At 33.5% G+C, this 19625-nt stretch overlaps 1 protein-coding gene and 1 long non-coding RNA gene across 2 annotated transcripts; one reads left to right on the top strand and one right to left on the bottom strand.

Moving 5' to 3' along the window:
* The first annotated feature begins 1385 nt into the window (after window positions 1-1385).
* LOC114410021 (probable manganese-transporting ATPase PDR2) lies at window positions 1386-16064 on the top strand. Its single transcript, XM_028373761.1, has 21 exons — window positions 1386-1634; window positions 1751-1843; window positions 5282-5484; window positions 5757-5829; window positions 5924-6096; window positions 6188-6359; window positions 7084-7188; window positions 7281-7391; window positions 7484-7570; window positions 7671-7853; window positions 7967-8017; window positions 8099-8224; window positions 9101-9180; window positions 9568-9676; window positions 11004-11132; window positions 11507-11572; window positions 11665-11736; window positions 13130-13281; window positions 13550-13661; window positions 13748-13864; window positions 14698-16064. Exons 1-21 carry the CDS (start codon window positions 1386-1388, stop codon window positions 15775-15777), a joined length of 3543 nt encoding a protein of 1180 aa, XP_028229562.1. The 3' UTR covers window positions 15778-16064.
* A 1730-nt stretch (window positions 16065-17794) lies between these two features.
* LOC114408219 lies at window positions 17795-18941 on the bottom strand. The gene is made up of 3 exons (XR_003665857.1): window positions 18722-18941; window positions 18577-18635; window positions 17795-18175 (listed from the first exon to the last, which is right to left on the bottom strand). It is a non-coding gene; the product is annotated as an uncharacterized LOC114408219 (long non-coding RNA).
* Window positions 18942-19625: the final 684 nt, after the last annotated feature.

The following is a 19625-nucleotide window of genomic DNA, read 5'->3' as shown; positions in this document are numbered from 1 at the left end:
ATAAATCATTAACTCACTTATTTTGTTTAATTAATTTATATGTATGTGTTATTTTTTTGAATTATCAAAATTTATAAATTAAAATAAAATATTTAATATTTAATATTATATATATTTTTATTATAAAATTTTATTTAAATATATGTTAATAAATTATTATTATAAAAATTTATTATTATTTATTATAATTTTAAAAAAATTACATAAACTGATACATAGATAATTTCAAAAAATTATTTTATGTAACTTATACAAATTACATAATAATATTTAAATAATATAAAAATTTATTACTTTTTATAATTAAAATAAAAATTTGTATTATTTATTTAAAAAAAATTACATAATTTTTTATAAATTACATAAAATAATTTATATAGATAATTTAAATATTAATTTATGTAACTTTTATTAATAGGATTAGTATTAAAAAACTTATTCATTAAATAATTTTTTAAATCAAAGCGCAAATATTAACGTGTAAGTTTCTAAAACATTAAATATTAAAATTTTATTAATTTATATAATTAGAATAATTTTTTATAATTTACATATTAAAATAAATTTACGTAATTTGTATAATTTACGATGTAATTATATTAATTTATATAATTAAAGTAAAAATAATATATATATATATATATATTAAAATCAATTTACAAAATAATTTATGTAAATAATTTATATATGAATTTATGAAATTTAATTATAAATTGACAAAATAAAAAATATAAACTATTTAAAATAAAAATATATAAAATAAAAATTAAAAAAATTATATATTAAATATATATATTTTTAAATTATAAATTTTTATAATTGAAAAAAAGTTAATAACTTGTAACTAATAATGCATATAAAATAATATTTATAAGGCTAACTAAAAAACAAATATTTTAATGGATTATTATTTTATTTTGATAAAAGATAATGAGTTAAATTTTTTGAATAAAAATTAAGAGAATTAAATATCTTAATTTAAAAAAGAGAGGAGAGAATTAAAAATCATCGAAGACCAAACTTATAATTTAACTAAAAATAAATTACAGCTTTAATTTATTTTAATTAAATTCATAACTAAATAAATGATTTCTACATTCAATTAAAACCGATTTCCAATTTTTTTTTAACGGAATTGTAATAAAGATAAATTAAATTAAATAATTAATAAATTAAGGGTGAAGGGTTAAGTAATTAGGCTTCACTTCAGCGGGGAGGGAGAGGGAAGAGAGTAGTACTAGCTTATAGTGGGAACTGGGAAGACGACCGAATCGTCGCGAGTGGCGTGGCGTTGTTGAACCCTAACTCTCGTAAACCAGATCTGAGATTCAGAACCCTTCGTTCGCATCGCAAAACCCTAACTCTCGCATCACGGCGATTATTCGATGTCGAGTTTCCACGTCGGCGGCAAGGTCGTGGACCAAGTCGATTTGCTGAGGAAGAAGCGATGGCCCTGGCGCCTTGACGTTTGGCCCTTCGCTATTCTCTACGGCGCGTGGCTTTCCACGATTCTTCCCAGCCTCGACTTCGTCGACGCCGCCATTGTCTTCGGCGCCCTCGTCTCGCTTCACATCCTGGTTTTTCTCTTCACCGGTTGGTCCGTTGATTTCAAATGCTTCGCCCATTATAGCAAGGTAATTTGATCTCTCTCTCTCTCTCTCTCTATTATCAATCATCGCCCCTTCTTAGTAACTGTGTGTCTGTGGAGAATTGTTATAGTATTTTTTATTTTTGTTTTGGTTGTGTTCAGGTTAAGAATATTGATCAGGCAGATTCGTGCAAGATTACTCCGGCGAAGTTCTCGGGTTCGAAAGAAGTTGTGCCGCTTCATTCACGGAAAAGTGTAAGTGTCTGACGTGTTTTGAATAGTTGAATTAAGCGTGGTTGAGTTTTTATGTTTTTTTTTCCTTTCATTTGGAAGATGGAAAAAGTTGAGATACAGGATATTTCGGAGGAGAAAACTATGTTGAGTTTATGCGTGGAAAAACTAGATTAGTATAAGGGAAGATGGAAGATGGTTAGAGCTCAGTCAATGAAAAATTGGAAGAGAGTGTGTGTTAGTGTCTTGGTTAATTTCCTTCCTGGCATAAGACATAACTTGATATGGCATAAGTTCGAGTTGAAGAAGGTGGGTTTAAAAGAAAGTATGAATGTTCTAGATTGACAACTTGTGAACCTCTTTTGAAAGTAAGTGCATTGTGTAATTTGAAAGGTTCTTCTCAATTGTTACCTTTAAGTTCATGGGGATTTTCTTTTATTGGAGTGGAGTTTCTATTTCTCTTCTGCATTGTGTAGTATTTTTTTATTGGATGATATGCATCAATGGATACAAAATAATGGTTCTTAGAATTTGGGCTTAGGGTCTAACTCGACCCCACAAAATCGATTTGTAAGGTGAAGATTGCCCAAGCCTTATAAGCACTAGTTGGGTCATATCTCTAGTCGATGTGGGATCTCAACCGCCTAAGAGCCGTATCTTGGTGGCTGCACTCTTTGATGCTTAATTTAGCCTTTCTAGTCATTCGTAGTTAGCCCTTTTCGGCCTAGGGGTGACCACAATTATTGCGAATTTCCAACAAAGGTGTCATTGAATGTTAGATAGTGGTATATATTTTCTTGAATTATTTCCTTGAAATAGCCTGTGATGAAATAGTATTTTGTAGAGAATGCTGGTAAACTGCCTCACTTAGATCCTTGGTTATCTGATTTTCTTTGATTCTGGGGGTGAAAGATGGAGTTTGTGTATGGAATATATCTTAGGAAAACTATCAAGTTCCGGTAAGGTGGTAGATTATTGGGTCAATTGCCTTTGAAGGGAATTGGGCGTTGATATATTATTCTGTAGTACTTTACAGGATTAATACAAATTAAAATTGTCCTGAGATATTGGAGCATTCTTCATATGCCAATTTGTAGGGTTTTAGAGGAGTAAACAAGTCAAAGTTCTTTGGCAGTTTGTAATTCATGTGTTGACTAGGTGCCTATGTTTTGGAGAGGAAAGCCAAAATTTTCAAGGACAATTTTTTGTTGATACCTTGTATGGATAAAGTGATCTTAACTTTTTTGTGATGCTGAGATAGTAATAGAAAACCTCAGTAGTTAGCTAGCCGGAGGTAGTTAGAAAGGGTAGGATGTCACGTGTAATCTATACATATAATAGAGGAGAGGTGAGGGAAGGAAGGATATCTTGTCATTTTGAGTGAGGATTGGGGCCTTTGGACTAGGGAGGTGCAGTTCCTTGAAGATTTGCAAATTTGCAGTTGTATTAAGGAGAGATTTCCCCATTCTTTCTATTAAAATACCAAGTTCCAATATACTGGCATCATATCTCCTTCTTCCAGGGACAATAATGTAAGTCATCCACCACATTTTGCATGGAGGTGGTGGAAAAATCCTGCAAAAATTGTGAAATAGTGTGTATGTAGGGCTGATTTTGCTGGAGATGATGCTTATGGCTGGATAACTCAATTGAAAGGTATTTCTGATTGGGAAGTATCCAATAAGTGGAGTGCATGATGGATTTTTTTATGAAAATGGAAGGGCGAACCCAGTCCTGCTTTCAATGGCGGGAGTCTTGCATTCTGAATTTGATTAGATGATGTTTAGGAATGCAGTCATTGGGCATTTTAGCCATCCATGATCTAGAATCCGTATGAAATTTTATGGAGTCTGATGCAAGATGGCTCAATGCAAGAATACATGGAGAATTTCTAGACTTTTGTAGGATCACTTCTTGTCATAAGGCAGGATTACCTTTGGAAATCTTGCTGAAGGGGCTCAAGGAGGAGAGGAGTGAAACTAAAAGATGTGCTGCTGGGTCCTTGTCTGAGAATGGAGTTTTGTCCAAATGGATGGAATTGGTCCAGAGGTCAGTAGAATCATTGTTTTAAAAGCAGGACAAGATGGCTGGTTTGACTGGAAACCGGTTGGGTGACTGGTTTATTAATTCCAAAAAAACTGAAGAATTTTAGAACCTGTAAAGAACTGGTCAAACTGGTGAAAACCAGTGCAGAAAACCGGTTTGAAGCTGTCTTTCAAAATATATTTGTTGATTTAATCTAAAACATTTCTAATAAATATAAATAAAAACACATATTTAAGGATTTCACATAAATATAAATTATTTTTCCAATCATTATTATTATTTTTTATCTTATAAAACATATAATTTAGTCTTTTATATTAATTACAATTTTTTAAATCCTGATTTATCATAATTTTATATTATTTTATTACATAAAATATTATACAATATTAAAAATATAAATTTAATTACTAATGGTTCAACTGCAGCTTAACCACAGTTGAACCAATAAACTGTGAATGAATGCTTTCACTGGTTCAACTGCTGGTCTGGTTTTTACAACATTGAGTAAAATTACAGAGTCACTAACACTATTTGATGGCCAAAAATTACTCAGAAAACAGAGAATTGGTGTTTGCGGTTTGACCCAGAAGGGGTTGAGGCTATTTGCGGTTGAAGTGGTGGAGTAGGCTTTGTCAGCATGCTGCTAACAGCTGGTGCCCTGGTGTGACTTGTTTCAATATGGATAGATAGATAGATGAAGTCATTAGTTAGTTAGTTACAAATCACAACCAGTGGTTAGTTTATCAGTTAGTTATAATCAGTATTTAGCTAGCCTGAAGTACTTAGCTAGGGTAGGATACTGCATGTATAAATATATAATAAAGGAGCTGAGATGACAAACATCTTGTTAATTTTAGAGAAGATTGAGGCATTTGGACTAGGGATGTGCCTACCTTTGAAGTTCTACAAGTTTGCAGTTGAATTCAGGTTGGTTTTCCCCCTATTCATTCTAATACAATACCAGGTTTCTACCAGATAGCAACAATTTTTGGAGGGCACTTCATGTGTTTGTCTTTGACTTTTTGTTTATTAATTTTGTATTTTGCAATTTTTTTAGAATGATAGCTTTTCAGGTTGGAAAAGAAAAGTAGATGAGTCTATACGAATAAACTTCTCTTAATTTATGTTTGAAATTTAATGTATATTTTGATCTCTGTTCTTGTTAATGTGCATGATTTCATAATTGTGATGCCTTTTATATTTCCAACAGATTTAAAAGTAAACTGTGCTGTGAATATGCAATTTCCTATGTATGCTTGCTAACTCTCCTTACTAATTCTCAATTGTTTGGTTTGTGGATCCATCTGCCTCTTTTTAACATTGCTGTTTACTTGTTTTCTGCTCTTAACAGTTTGTGTTTTTGATGAGCAATTTTATTGGTTGTCTATCACGGTTAAGTGCTTGGTTGTGCAGTCTGCAGCTTCTTCATCAGCGGTGGATTTGGAAGAGAACTACTTCGATTTTAGAAAGCAATGTTTTGTGCATTCAAAGGAGAAGGGGACCTTTTGCAAGCTTTCCTACCCTACTAAAGAAACATTTGGATATTATCTCAAGTGTAGTGGCCATGGCTCTGAAGCTAAAGTTCTTGCTGCTACTGAGAAATGGGGGCGGAATGTGTGGGTTTCCTTTTTCTCTGATCATTTTTATTATTCTTCAGATCACAATCTGCCTTGGTATATTATAGATATGTGTATTGGATTTGTATTCTTATACATCAATATTTATGAATTAGACATGTCTTAGTTGCAATCCCCCTATTTTGGTAATTATGGTGATTCTTGATTTTTCCCCTCTTGTCAAGAAGACATGTATCTTCTCAGTCATTTGATCTATGGGCATTATGCTGTTTTAGTTTTGCTGTCTAATGTTCTACTTGTTGATCTTCCAGATTTGATTATCCTCAGCCAACATTTCAGAAATTGATGAAAGAGCACTGCATGGAACCTTTTTTCGTATTTCAGGTATCCTTTTTTTTTAACAATATTTAATTCTCTCTTTTTTGTCTTTAATCTTCATGCCAACTCTTGACTTGTTCTTGCTTATAATTATGATCAGGTTTTCTGTGTGGGTCTCTGGTGTTTAGATGAATATTGGTATTACAGTTTGTTCACTCTATTTATGCTGTTTATGTTTGAGTCAACCATGGCAAAAAGTCGGTTGAAAACTCTTACCGAGTTAAGACGTGTTAGAGTGGATAGTCAGATCCTAATGGTTCATCGCTGTGGCAAGTATGTTATCTCATTCTTAATAATTAATAATTGATATTTGGGTTTAAAGTAAAATTTTAATACTTGCATGCATATTGTTTGGATTCTATAGGTGGGTAAAACTCTCTGGTACAGATCTTTTGCCTGGTGATGTTGTCTCCATAGGTCGCTCTTCTGGTCAGAATGGGGAGGAGAAGTCTGTACCAGCAGACATGCTTCTATTGGCTGGAAGTGTGATTGTGAATGAAGCTATTCTGACAGGCGAGTCTACTCCTCAATGGAAGGTGTTACTCTTTTCTGAACTACTCACTAATATATTTGTTTGATCATTGATAGATATATGATATGCTCAAAAGAATAAGTTGCTTTTGTGGGGAGGGGATTATATTTTCTTAAAGTTTTGTGTAGATGACACTGTCTGATTGCCAAAATTGCATCATTTGTTTGCTGGTTTCGACATTGTTGGCAGTAATTACTTCTTTCTTGAGTATCTCTCGACATATTTCTATGTTGGTTTTAAGTCTTCAATATCTAAAAGTAATGATATTTGATTTCACCCAGGAAGCTGAGCAACTTGTTCAGACAGATTATTGACATGATGAATTCTTCTGTTAACATAGTTTGTCATTTGCTCACTGTTGAGATATAGGTTTGCCACACTGTTTTTTTCCTCCTATCTTTATTTATTTACTATATTCCTACTGTATTGAGGATTAACTATATTATGATTTATATAGAGCATTCAATACTTTAGTTTGTTCTTTCCAAAATTTTAAATGTTTATGCATGTCCAAGCCTCCATGTTTACTTGTTTATGTAATTGTGTATCTGATCATATGAATTCATTGTTTTTCACGTGGAAAATAAATAAGGTTGGGATAGGACATCTTTAATCATATGGTTGGCTGTTTTATCTAAATACATATCTGATAAGCCTATGGAGACTGGAGCTTTTTTTTTGTCATGTTCTCTTGCACGAATCTTATTTAGATATGACCATCCTTTTAGATTTCAATCGCGGGTAGGGCGATGGAGGAGACATTGTCTGCAAAGCGAGATAAAAACCATGTGTTATTTGGTGGAACTAAAATATTGCAGCACACTCCAGATAAGGTTATTTCAGGCTGAGAATTATATATTTTTGTTTTATGTTGAGCTAGTGTTCATCCTTCTCATTTTTTTTTTAAAATTTTGTTGGAGTCAAGAGTTTTCCTCTAAAAACACCTGATGGTGGCTGCTTGGCTGTTATCTTGAGAACGGGGTTTGAAACAAGTCAAGGAAAGTTGATGCGAACAATCTTATTCTCTACAGAAAGGGTAAAGTGATCCAAACCTTACTGAGCCCGAGTTTGTGATTTCAGTCTCATTTTGATGATTTTTCACCTGGTTGGTGAATTGACATATTATAGGTGACTGCTAATAGCTGGGAAAGTGGATTCTTCATTTTATTCCTGGTTGTATTTGCCCTTATTGCTGCTGGCTATGTGCTTGTTAAGGTAATGTTTCCCTACAGATGCATGGTGAACATTGATATGGTTTGGTCTTAATGGTAAATTGCGGTATGGCTTGGTAAATTGTTAATTTTTATGCTTACAGGGGTTAGAAGATCCCACAAGGAGCAAGTATAAACTTATACTAAGTTGTTCACTTATTGTTACTTCTGTGATACCTCCTGAGTTACCAATGGAATTATCAATAGCTGTTAATACTTCTCTGATTGCACTGGCACGGCGTGGGATTTTTTGCACAGAGCCTTTTCGAATACCATTTGCTGGAAAGGTACCTGGAGGCCTGTCACCATGTTTCTACTCTTGTACATCCTTTACTATGTTAGATATATTAGATCATATGAAAATGGTTATGTAACTTATTGTACATGCCTTGCCCTACAGGTTGATATATGCTGTTTTGACAAGACAGGGACACTTACATCTGATGACATGGTATGTCCATATCAGTCATGGTATTGATTTTTCATTTAAGACCATAGTTTGTGGTGTAACTTTTTAGTTCCCACTTTGCAGGAATTTTCTGGAGTTGTTGGGTTGAATGGAACTACAGATTTGGAATCTGATACGAGTAAAGTGCCTGTGCGAACAGTGGAAATCCTGGCTTCTTGCCATGCATTGGTATTTGTTGAAAATAAGCTGGTATGCCTCTCTTCTGGAGATTAAATAGACCTTGCTATAGTGTTGAATGGAAACAGACCCTCCTCTGTTGTGAAAAAAAAACTTGACAAGGCCAAGTGTCATGATCTCACCATTTATTCTTTTAAACCCCAACTTTTTTTTTTGATCAGCAAAAGATATGTATATATATTAATAAAGTACCAGAGGTACCAAAGATACAAATTACAAATAGATAGCCAAAGGTATGGGTCCGAGGCTGACCGAATGGAGTCAGGCTAGGAACCAAGCCAGGCTACATAAAGGGAGAAATTAAAACTGACCATCACTACTTATAAAAGCCTATGCTAAGGTTGCTAGACCAAATGTTGTAGTGAGTGGCAAAATCCTTCTCCAAGTTCCTAAGCCAAGTCCAAAGTAAAAAAATTGCATCATCTAACATTTGGTTGGCATTAAATATTTTAAACCTCAACTTTATAATAGAAATATATTATATTAATAAAAATTATTTAAAGGCTAGGATCTCATGTAGTGATCAAGTCACTACAGGGGATCCATTTCCATGATGAACAGACAGAAGTAATGTATGCCATGGTTCATTTTTCTTAAAATCAAATTACTTATGTCTAAATCAATTTTGAGATGATATAGAAAGTAGTTTTGTTTTGGAATCAAAATAAAACTTTTCTGTTTCCACAATTCTGTCACTCCATATCCTAATTATTCTAGGTTATAAATATTTTTCATGCTTTCTACCTGATAATTATCAAGCTTGAACAATAGGTATTCATGATTCTGGTGGCTTTAGAGTTAGAAGGACTTTGTGTGTTTGCTTCTTTTATATTTGCTATTGTTTGTTGACGCTATATTTTTATTAATATATTCCTTATTTTCTCCCAGGTTGGTGATCCTCTTGAGAAGGCTGCACTTAGGGGAATTGACTGGAGTTATAAATCTGATGACAAGGCTGTTCCAAAAAAGTAAGTGAATCCATTGCTGCTTATTTAAATATCTTAATTCTGCTTTATTCTCTATGCAACTAAATAATTGTCTCTTTTTAATCATGTGCAATGTCAGATTTTATGCCTTGGAAATTTATGGTATTTGGGTTCATTTAGTTTGATTGCTGCCAGTCATGGTTGGCAAACTGGTTTACATTCCAATGTTCCTGTTGTTTGAGCAAGGGAATATAATGATTATAAAAAAAGAATATGTTACTTCTGGGGAATATTATATTCATAGTCTATGATGTTTGTGGTTTGAATGCTTCATTCTTGTTCTTTCATTTTCCTGATTAATGTGTCCTGTTTGTACTTTTAAAGCCCTCTGTCATTTTTGTTTTATCCTGATATGCTATCTAATTTCAGGGGAACTGGCCAACCTGTCCAAATTGTACATCGGTACCATTTTGCATCTCACTTAAAACGAATGGCAGTTGTTGTTCGCATTCAGGAGGAATTTTTTGCCTTTGTGAAGGTTTGTGGGTTGTTCATTTGTGTAGATATATATACCTTTGGATACATGCTTGTTTCCCAATTAGGTCCTTCTTGATTTAAGTTGCTTCTTGGGTATTATGTACTTTGGCTTATAGTTAATGAAGCCATGACTTGAGGATTTAGACTACCAAAGTATAACACTCTGTAGTATCATATATTTTAGGGGTTATGAAATGGTCAATAATATAAGTGAGTTGGGAAGAAGGAAAATTGATTTGTAAAATAGCCATGTGGGTTTACTAATCATCAAAGAATGTGGCGCTAAAATATTTTATTTTGTTAATTTCAAATAATTCTTGTAATGATCAATAAACTCAAGAAAGCTGATTGTTTTATGTTTGAATGTTTTGAATACTATCCGAGTTCTTCAAGAGCTTTCTCATTTAAATTTTTGTGGCTTAAGTTTTGACTCTTCTGGTAAGTTTTTCTTTCTAATTTTAAGGCATGTCTCATGTATTAAGAGGGGATGTATCATGTGAGAGGTGTGAGGGCTAATTTTGACCATCTATGTAAAGGTTAAATGGTGAAAATTGCTTTTCTTGAACTATATAAATGTGTGTAATATAAATGATAATTTATGTACTATAATTTACGCAATTTTATTATACATGGATTGCTGCTTATTTAGTTGTTAATCTTTTTTATTTTGAAATGTATCAGGAAATTAATTGAATATATATTATAGAATTTGCATCCATGCAATAAAATATAAAGAAATTATCTTTAAAAAAAGTAGGGTCTACGAAATGAAAATTAAAATTATATTGGGCATGTTACCATGGTTGCTGTCACTTTCGATTGACATATGTTAAATGTTTAAGATGTCCCTCAATGGCTAGGAATATGGCTACAACAATCCACTAAGCTAGCTTTTGGGAGTGAGTTAGGTCCAATCTATTCTAATAAATGTATTGGCAGTATTTATATATTTAAAATTTAAAGTGCTTACCCTAGTCTGTTAATAAAAAAATTCCATTTGTTGCACTCATAAAAAAGCATGTAAAGGCATCAAGTGTTGATTAGATTTGGTCTTGGCAAATAGCAATTCATTATCATATTTTCTGGGTACTGGGATTTGGCAGTTGGTTCTATAATGTTGGCTCTGGCTGACCCGTGCACTTGTTATTTTCCAAGAGCTTTTATGGATATTACGTAGAGATAAAATAATTTGAGTGGACTGGTTTTGGTACTACTTTAAGGTCTTTCATGTTTTAAAGAAACTTTTGAACAATAGTAACTAGTAAGTTACTGTGTTATTTTCCTTTATTGTTCCCCTCTTAAGAATTCTTTATGACCTTTTATTTTAGGGTGCCCCTGAAGTTATACAAGATAGGCTCATTGATATACCACCATCATATGTTGAGACCTACAAAAAATACACACGTCAAGGGTCTCGTGTTCTTGCTCTGGCTTACAAGTCTCTTGATGACATGACAGTAAGAATATTATGGGTTTTACATTGTTTCATGAACTTTTCTCCACTGTATATTCAGTTATGCACAGGATAACAAGAATAATTGTTTTAAGTTTCCTGCCTTGTCATTTTAGATATTTGAAGTGGGTAAACTTGGTTGATTGGAAATCATGTTCAATGTGTGTCTATTTTGGCTTTAATTCTAATGGCACCTATTTTTGTATAGTTTCAAGTTAATTTTCCCTTTTCTATTTTTTTGACAAATTTGGATCCTCATTTTTAAGTGTAATTGAGAGACTGAGAAGAATGCTTGGTTTCCTTCCTCATTTTTGCTTCATTAATTACTTTCAACATTTGTTTGTTTGCATTATTGCTTATTATTTGTTATGCTTTAAGGTCAGTGAAGCTAGAAGCTTGGATAGGGATATAGTGGAGAGTAGACTTACTTTTGCAGGTTTTGTGGTAATCAATTGACTTCCTCATATAATCTTTGAGTTAATTCTAGAATTCTTTATCTTCATTGATGCTAAATGTTGGTATGGTGCTATTTTCAGGTATTTAATTGTCCCATAAGATCAGATTCAGCCACTGTTTTATCTGAATTGAAAGAATCCTCACATGACTTAGTAAGTGCAGCATTCAAATTAGCTTCTCTTACAAGAAAACAGAAGTGCTTTCCTTATTGTAATTTTTTTTTTCTTAGATCCAATGAAAACATCAGCCTTTATGATTTATGAGGAAATGAGCTGAATATAGCTTCTTTCATTCTACTTTAGGAGCTAAATGTCCTAGAGTGTTTGTGTATGTATATTGGTTGAAAATTTGCTTTCTTTTTTTTCACAATGTTTTAATTAATATCAAATATTTATGTTCAAGCACTTTGGAGCTGAGCATAATGGAATTGTAGAATCCATGTGTCAGCTTTCTTAGTGGGAATAAGGCTTGGTAAGCAAGAATGAAACATAAATGTCATCAAAATGAGTAAACCATAATACATGGGCATTTAGGATGGATGAGAATAATAAGATTAGGCATTTAAGATCATTAGTGGGAAAAGTTGGGGTCAAGATGATCACAATTGTGTTAGACCATGGGATCATATGCTTCTGCAATTTGTGCTTGCTGCTTCTAATGTTTTTAATTCCCCCTCTCGATCTTGGCTGGGATCTCAATGTTGACTACCTTGGTTGGATTGGAGTAGCTCCTAGAAAGGAAAAATGATGAAAACCCATTTATAGACAATTTGAAATGCTAGTCTGTTGACTCTGTTCCTACACAGGTCTCTGTATGATTTGAAATTATAGATGATGCTCCTTTACTAAGGATTAGAAGGAATAATGATATGGTATTAATAAGGATTTGGCACATGAGATTTCCCATTCTTAAGTGGGAAGAAGTCTTTGTTAGTTTTGCTTTTGTCGTTCAAGCATGATTTAGTAATATCTGACTGGTTCCTACATAGGCTTTATCCTTAGTAAGATGTGGAATTGAAGATGATGTCTCTTTAATGTGGGGTAGAGGGAGACCAATAAAGGCATGGTGAGAGGCTCTTCATAAGGATTTAGCATACATGGGGGTTCATGAATTGTATCCTACCTTTTAGTGACATTGAGTCTTGATTATTGTTGCAGTTGTTCAAGTACCTTGGATCAATTTAACCCTGTTAAGGTTTTTTCAATATGATCCATTGGGGAACAGTAGTAATTTGATCTTCTAGTTGTCATTATCAAGTTTTATCATTAGAGTTCATTAATTTTATTAAGAATATCTGGCTTCACAATGATTTTTGTACTCATCAATTCAATTTATTTGGGATACCTTTGGGTTAGTGTGCTTGCTTTTGAGACTGAAGGCTTGGTATGCAATTTGTAAGCTTTGTGTATTCTTTTGATTCATGTAAATTGTTAACGAACCTGCTTACCCTCCTCCTTTGGGGGGGGTGGGGGGGTGGGATGTAGTGTTTTGGGATCCTTAAATTAGCAAGAAGTAACTGATTAGCATCTTTCACTTAATTGATAGGTGATGATTACCGGTGACCAAGCTTTGACAGCTTGCCATGTTGCTAGCCAAGTTCATATTATATCAAAACCAACATTAATCCTTGGCCCGACACGAAATGGTGAGGGATATAATTGGGTGTCCCCTGATGAGACTGAAAACATTCACTACAGGTAGTTTTCTAGTTGCACTATCTTATGTATGCAATTAATTCTTGTTGCTTTTAGCTTTAGACAAGTATTTGTTGAATGTAAGAATTCTTTATAGTCATTCTTAGTTTTTATTATGTTCTCTGCAAAGGTACTTGTTCTGCAAAATTGTTAAGCTGAAGTTTTTACTCAACAATGCTTCCAAAGCCTACACACACTTTTCTGGAGTCACTTTTAATTTTCTTTTCATTTTTTCAAAATTTTGACTGATAATAGGTATAATTGGTTTCAGTGAGAAAGAGGTCGAGTCTTTATCAGAAACTCATGATCTCTGTATTGGGGGTGATTGCATTGAGATGTTGCAACAGACATCAGCTCATCTTCGGGTCATTCCTTATGTTAAGGTTTTGATCTACACTTAAATAGCTAAACATTAGAACAGAGTTTTTGGTACTGCCTTCATCAGTGACAGTTACATTTTTTGTCTCAGGTTTTTGCTAGAGTTGCTCCTGAGCAAAAAGAACTTATCATGACCACTTTCAAAACGGTGGGACGGTTAACTTTGATGTGTGGGGATGGAACCAATGATGTTGGAGCTTTGAAACAGGTAATGTGTATAGGTAATATTCAATATATTTATTTTGTTTTCTGAATATTAAACTTCTTAGTCATCAGTAGAAAATAAAATATTGAGTCTGCTTACAAATTACAACCTCCATACCCACCATATTAGATTGTAAAATTAAGGAACCTTACTAATACAGTTATTTAGTCACATGTGAAGGAGAGTTGTCAAAACATGCTACCTGGCTTGGCCTGTCACTAGTTAAGCTCAAAGGTGAGCCAACTCTATTTGGTTACTGTTTTTATAAGCCAGGAAATTGCTAACCCAGCTCAACCCGCCAGATGGTGGGTTGAGCTATTTAGCTTACCTAATTTTTCTTCAAAAAGAGAAATCTGAAAAAAAGAAGGAAAACCCTTAAATATGTAAAATAAAAAAAGGAACAAGACAAATCAGAAAAATAATAGTAGTGGGTTGGTTGGGCTGAGTAATGTTTTGACACTGGAAATCAGAAAAATGTAGTTTCGAAATTAAATACGTAGAAACCCATGAGCCAACCTGGTCTATCCTGTGGGTTGGGTGGGCTGGGTCCAAATAATCCCAGGTGTATGTGAGCTGGATTTATTTTTTTTTTGCAATCCAAGATGATCTGTTGGCAACAGTTTTAATTACGTAGCCATGTTATTTCAGTCTCCAGTGAGTTTTTCTATTATTCTAATTGAAGTTACAAACATTTGAAGGTGGTATTTTGTTATCATGGTATTAATCTGAGTTGCTGTTAGTCTTGCATTATTTTGGAAGTACTTAGTATATTGCATGTATCTTTTACCGAATAATAATAAAGACTGCAGGTCTCAAGATTAACTACTCTGGTTTAGGCCCATGTAGGAATTGCTCTTCTGAATGCATTGCCTCCAACTCAAAGTGGAAACTCCTCTTCAGATTCATCTAAGGAAGAAGGTTCAAAATCTGGCAAGCAAAAGAAATCTAAGCCTGCTAGTGAAGGCACTTCAAAAGCCAAAGTTGCTTCAAAATCAGATTCCACTAGTCACTCATCTGGTAACCGTCATCAGGCAGCTGTTGAGATGCAACGGCAGAAGCTTAAAAAGATGATGGACGAGCTTAATGAGGAGGGAGATGGTCGTGCACCCATTGTCAAGCTTGGGGATGCCTCAATGGCATCTCCATTCACTGCTAAGCATGCATCTGTTGCTCCCACCACTGATATAATTCGTCAAGGTAGGAGTACCCTAGTGACAACCCTCCAGATGTTTAAAATTCTGGGTCTCAATTGTCTTGCTACTGCATATGTGTTGAGTGTTATGTATCTAGATGGTGTCAAGCTAGGTGACATACAAGCCACAATAAGTGGTGTCTTCACTGCTGCATTTTTCCTCTTTATCTCACATGCACGCCCTCTTCCCACTCTTTCTGCTGAACGTCCTCACCCCAACATCTTCTGTGCTTATGTTTTCCTTTCCCTCCTGGGACAATTTTCTATTCACCTGCTTTTCCTGATCTCGTCTGTGAAAGAAGCTGAAAAACACATGCCAGATGAATGCATTGAGCCTGATGCAGATTTTCATCCCAACCTGGTGAATACTGTTTCCTATATGGTGAGCATGATGCTTCAGGTGGCCACATTTGCTGTGAACTATATGGGCCATCCCTTCAACCAGAGTATTTCGGAAAACAGGCCGTTCCGGTATGCACTTGTTGCTGCTGTTGTTTTCTTTACTGTGATCACATCAGATCTCTTCAGGGACTTGAATGACTGGTTGAAGTTAGTGCCATTGCCAGCGGGATTAAGGGATAAACTATTGCTTTGGGCGTTTCTAATGTTTTTGGTTTGCTATTCGTGGGAGAGACTGTTGAGGTGGGCCTTCCCTGGCAAGATCCCAGCTTGGAAGAAGCGACAACGGCTTGCTGTATCTAATTTAGAAAAGAAACAGGTCTAAGTAGTTGAAGAGATGTGATGAAGAAAAACACTGACGATGGGCATTGCAATGATGACTTGTTCAGAGACAAGACATGGTGAATTTTGTTATAGGTTCTTTATTAATTATCTTTCTAGTTCTTTTCCCAATGATGGATGGGGAATTTATCCGATATCATTATTTTTGGGAGAAAGGTATGAATTTTAGAACACGTGCCTCCCCAGATATCTGAGATGATTTTGTTAGCACAGGAGTTTTTAATTATTTAAATGTTACGATTCATTATAATCAACCGCTTTGCTCGTAAACCAAGTAAAATAAAAGCCGCGTTATGGATGCGTTTGATACTCAGTACATGAAAGCAGAATATACTTTTATTCTCCATAACTAGTAAAATGAGCACTTCTTTAGCTACTTGGGTGGGTGATCTGACCAAGAATTTATGTTAGGAACATTACATGAAAGCAGCAGAGGCTACTTTGAAATTTGATAGTGTAAGTAGAAACACTTAATAATGCCGACGAATAGAGTTGATACATTAGATGTATTTTTGGTTGGAAGTTTCAACATAGAATGGGGTAAGAGGATTTGGAACTGAATAATGGTTCTGGTTTAATTAAATAATCATATGAACACTATTCATGTAGAACAGTTAAAATGAAAGATGATTACTGTTAGCTTATTAAATAATCGTATGAACACTATTTAATAGAGGTGACAATTGTGTAGAGTATTTGGTTGAATACGAACTAGGGTGGAAAACTTCTAATGAGACATGATACGAAATCATGAATTAGTCAATATGGTGTACCTTTTGATTGATACTCGATAATTCGTCGGCGTGGAAAAAATGTGATTGTCTACTTGGCATTTGGAAATTGAGTCAGGAAACACAAACTCTACTGGAGAAAGTTTAACTCAACTGTTGAGGCTAGTACATGACAAACTCCCATTTTACCTTGATTCCTGCCGTATTATAATATAGTATTTTTTTTTTACTCCATCTTTACAATATATGCACGTTTGAAGGATAGATAAGGCTTTTTTAATAGGGAGTTTATTCTACTACTTATTCAAGAAAGGCGGTTTAGTTAAATACTTATTTGATAAGAATATATTACAATGTCAAGCACTTAACGGACCAGTCACCATCCTATTCATATTTTATTTTTGTGGTGTTCTACAGTTCTAACCCATACGTTTTGAATGTTAGGATTAAAGTTTTTTTTTTCTTTCATCAAGGATATTTTCTTTTTTGTTTTGAAAAAGTGAGTTCAATTTGAGAATTTAAGATCAAATAGTTCTCAAAACTCATTGAACGCTTACAAAAATACTTACAAATTACTCACCAATAAAATCCTCACGTCATTAACGATTAAATTCATTATTCTTATAAGATATAAGTATGTTGTTTATAAACTGAATTAACCTTTGTTAACATCAAGTGTTTTATTTTAATAATAGTTAAAGATTAATTCATTTTAAAGCAAAGAAATTGTCAGAATTAGTTGTTACTCTTGATAAATCTTCATACACATAGTATGGAATCAAATTCATATCAACATACTTAATAAATTCAACTATTTATTAATTGTGCTTTATTTTATTGGTGAATGCTAGGATTAAAGTAAAAACTTTTCTTGATGACCTAACACTTTGTTGTCATAATTCTCGGTGCCTAGATTCCCATTGTTCCAATGCGTAGGCAATAAAATAATAATAGAGACTATTTTTTAATTGTCTTAAAATCTTTTGATTATACATCGATTTTTATAGAAACCATTTTAGTATGTTATTTTAGTTTTAAAATTTTTTTAAAAAAATTGAGAATTTGAAGGCGATCTTTCAAAAAATCGTCTTCTCATTTTGTTCTAGAATTCTTCCTATTTGTAGGCTATTTATGTGACTTTCTAAGACTATTTTTTAAAAATTATCTTAAAAACTCTATATCATCAACCTTTTATTGCATAGGTTACCAAGATGTAACTCCAATTTTGATTGGAGAATAACCAAAGAATATGGGGTGAAAAAATTCAAATGACTAAACCCAAGTATCATGTCTTCAATTCTCTCCTTTTCACTTATTCTACTTTGCTGAAATTAGCCTATTCTAATCAAGTGCTCTTAACCATTAGAAACAGAATAGAAAAGTTGCATGTCAGAATTGAAACAGATTAGGAACTTAATTCCTAACTTATCAGAAGAGATAATCTCTATCTCTAATATATGTATACTAGTAAAAGACAAAGCATGAACAATAAGTTCTAATTAAAAGCAAACTTGAAAATAGCAAGCTCAAGATACATATCAAAGTAGAAATTAGTCTTTTTCCCATCAGCGGCACGTATAAGGCTTCTATACTCAACTGCTTCACCAGCAGTGGCCAATTTATTCCTCTACACCTTAGATTTCCAAGATGCTAAAAAGAGGCATAGAAGCAAGAATCAGTTTCCAGACATATTAACAGAGAAGAAAACATTAGCACGAACATGGTTTAAGAGTAAACCAAACAGAGCCCTTCTGAGTGCTACACTCAAACATGCTAGTGAGCTCATTGAGAAAAAATCTAGCTGTAGAAAAACCTAGTCAAATCAGAAAACACCACTGACTTAACAAAATAATAATACTAAAAAAATAAGCTGAATCCTTCTCCAAACTAATAAAAATTAAACTAAATTACGATTTACGTAACTAGATGGTGAATTTTGGAATTACTAGTGTGGATGATTGAAGGTTGGATTATTCCAGCAACAATCTAATCTAAAATTAAAATAAGCATATGCAGAAAAGTAAGGAAAGAGAATTAGGAGAAGAGATTACCATGGGCTTTGGGTGCTGAAAACTTAGTTGTCGACGTTGAAATGGAAAAGAAAAAAGCCCTAGAAATTAACAATGACAAGAACCAAACATTAATCTACCGGAATGGGTAATCTGTACAAGAACCAAACACTAAGCTAAACCTTACCTGAAACGGTGCTGATGACTGGTGGGGAAGAGTTGTGATGGTCTTGGCTAGGCAAAGACGCACAAAGAAACAGGAAAGAGAAACGTCCTTATGAGTATAAGTGGGTAAACAAAATCAAAACACTTGACTTTCAAATACAATTTTCTAAAATCATCTTTGAATTAACGATTTTAATGACCATTTTGATAAAATCATTATTAAAGTTTATTTTTTTAGTAGTGATGATATGGCTTGATAAGACATAAAAATGAAAGAAAAATAAATATCAAATAGTTATCTTTGATATATGGGTATTCATTTATCATTAACCATCTATCCTCTATGCAACAACCCCTACCTTCCCTTCTCTAATTAGTATTGTCACAAACAAGTCGTCAACAATTCCTGTTGTGCTAAATATGAATAAACAACTTTCCACTTGTGTTTTTGCTTTTCTTTAACACATGCACCATCAATAAACAAGAAACATAATTTCTTTTATCTACAATATAAATTGTTTCAGATTCCCATGCACGAGCAAGTATAGGAAGCTGTAAAAATAACGAATAATAACAAAGGAGAGTAGTCTATGAACATGCTTTGACGTTCTGAAAAACAAAAAGTTAGATAATAATGGCTACCTTTACATAAATTATTTAAGGCGAATTAGATGTAGACAGTATCATCAATTGTTACTATGATCGTCTTCCCCATCGTCAGAAACGTTACAATAGTACTTACATGAGCAGTTCTTATATATCCTCAGAAAAAAGTTGAACTTACACCCAAATTTGAGCGTTCAGGTGGAAAGAGAGATAGAGAGACAAATAAAAGAAAAGAAGAAAAACCAATAGATATAATAAATGATTTGACACTAAATAAAGAGAGAAATAAGAAGATAAATGAGGTAAAAATGAGATATATA

The sequence above is a fragment of the Glycine soja genome, chromosome 4, assembly GCF_004193775.1.
Source record: "Glycine soja cultivar W05 chromosome 4, ASM419377v2, whole genome shotgun sequence".
Taxonomy (NCBI): domain Eukaryota; kingdom Viridiplantae; phylum Streptophyta; class Magnoliopsida; order Fabales; family Fabaceae; genus Glycine; species Glycine soja.
The sequence above is the reverse complement of the archived record's forward strand: the minus strand, read 5'-3'. Positions and strand labels throughout refer to the sequence as shown.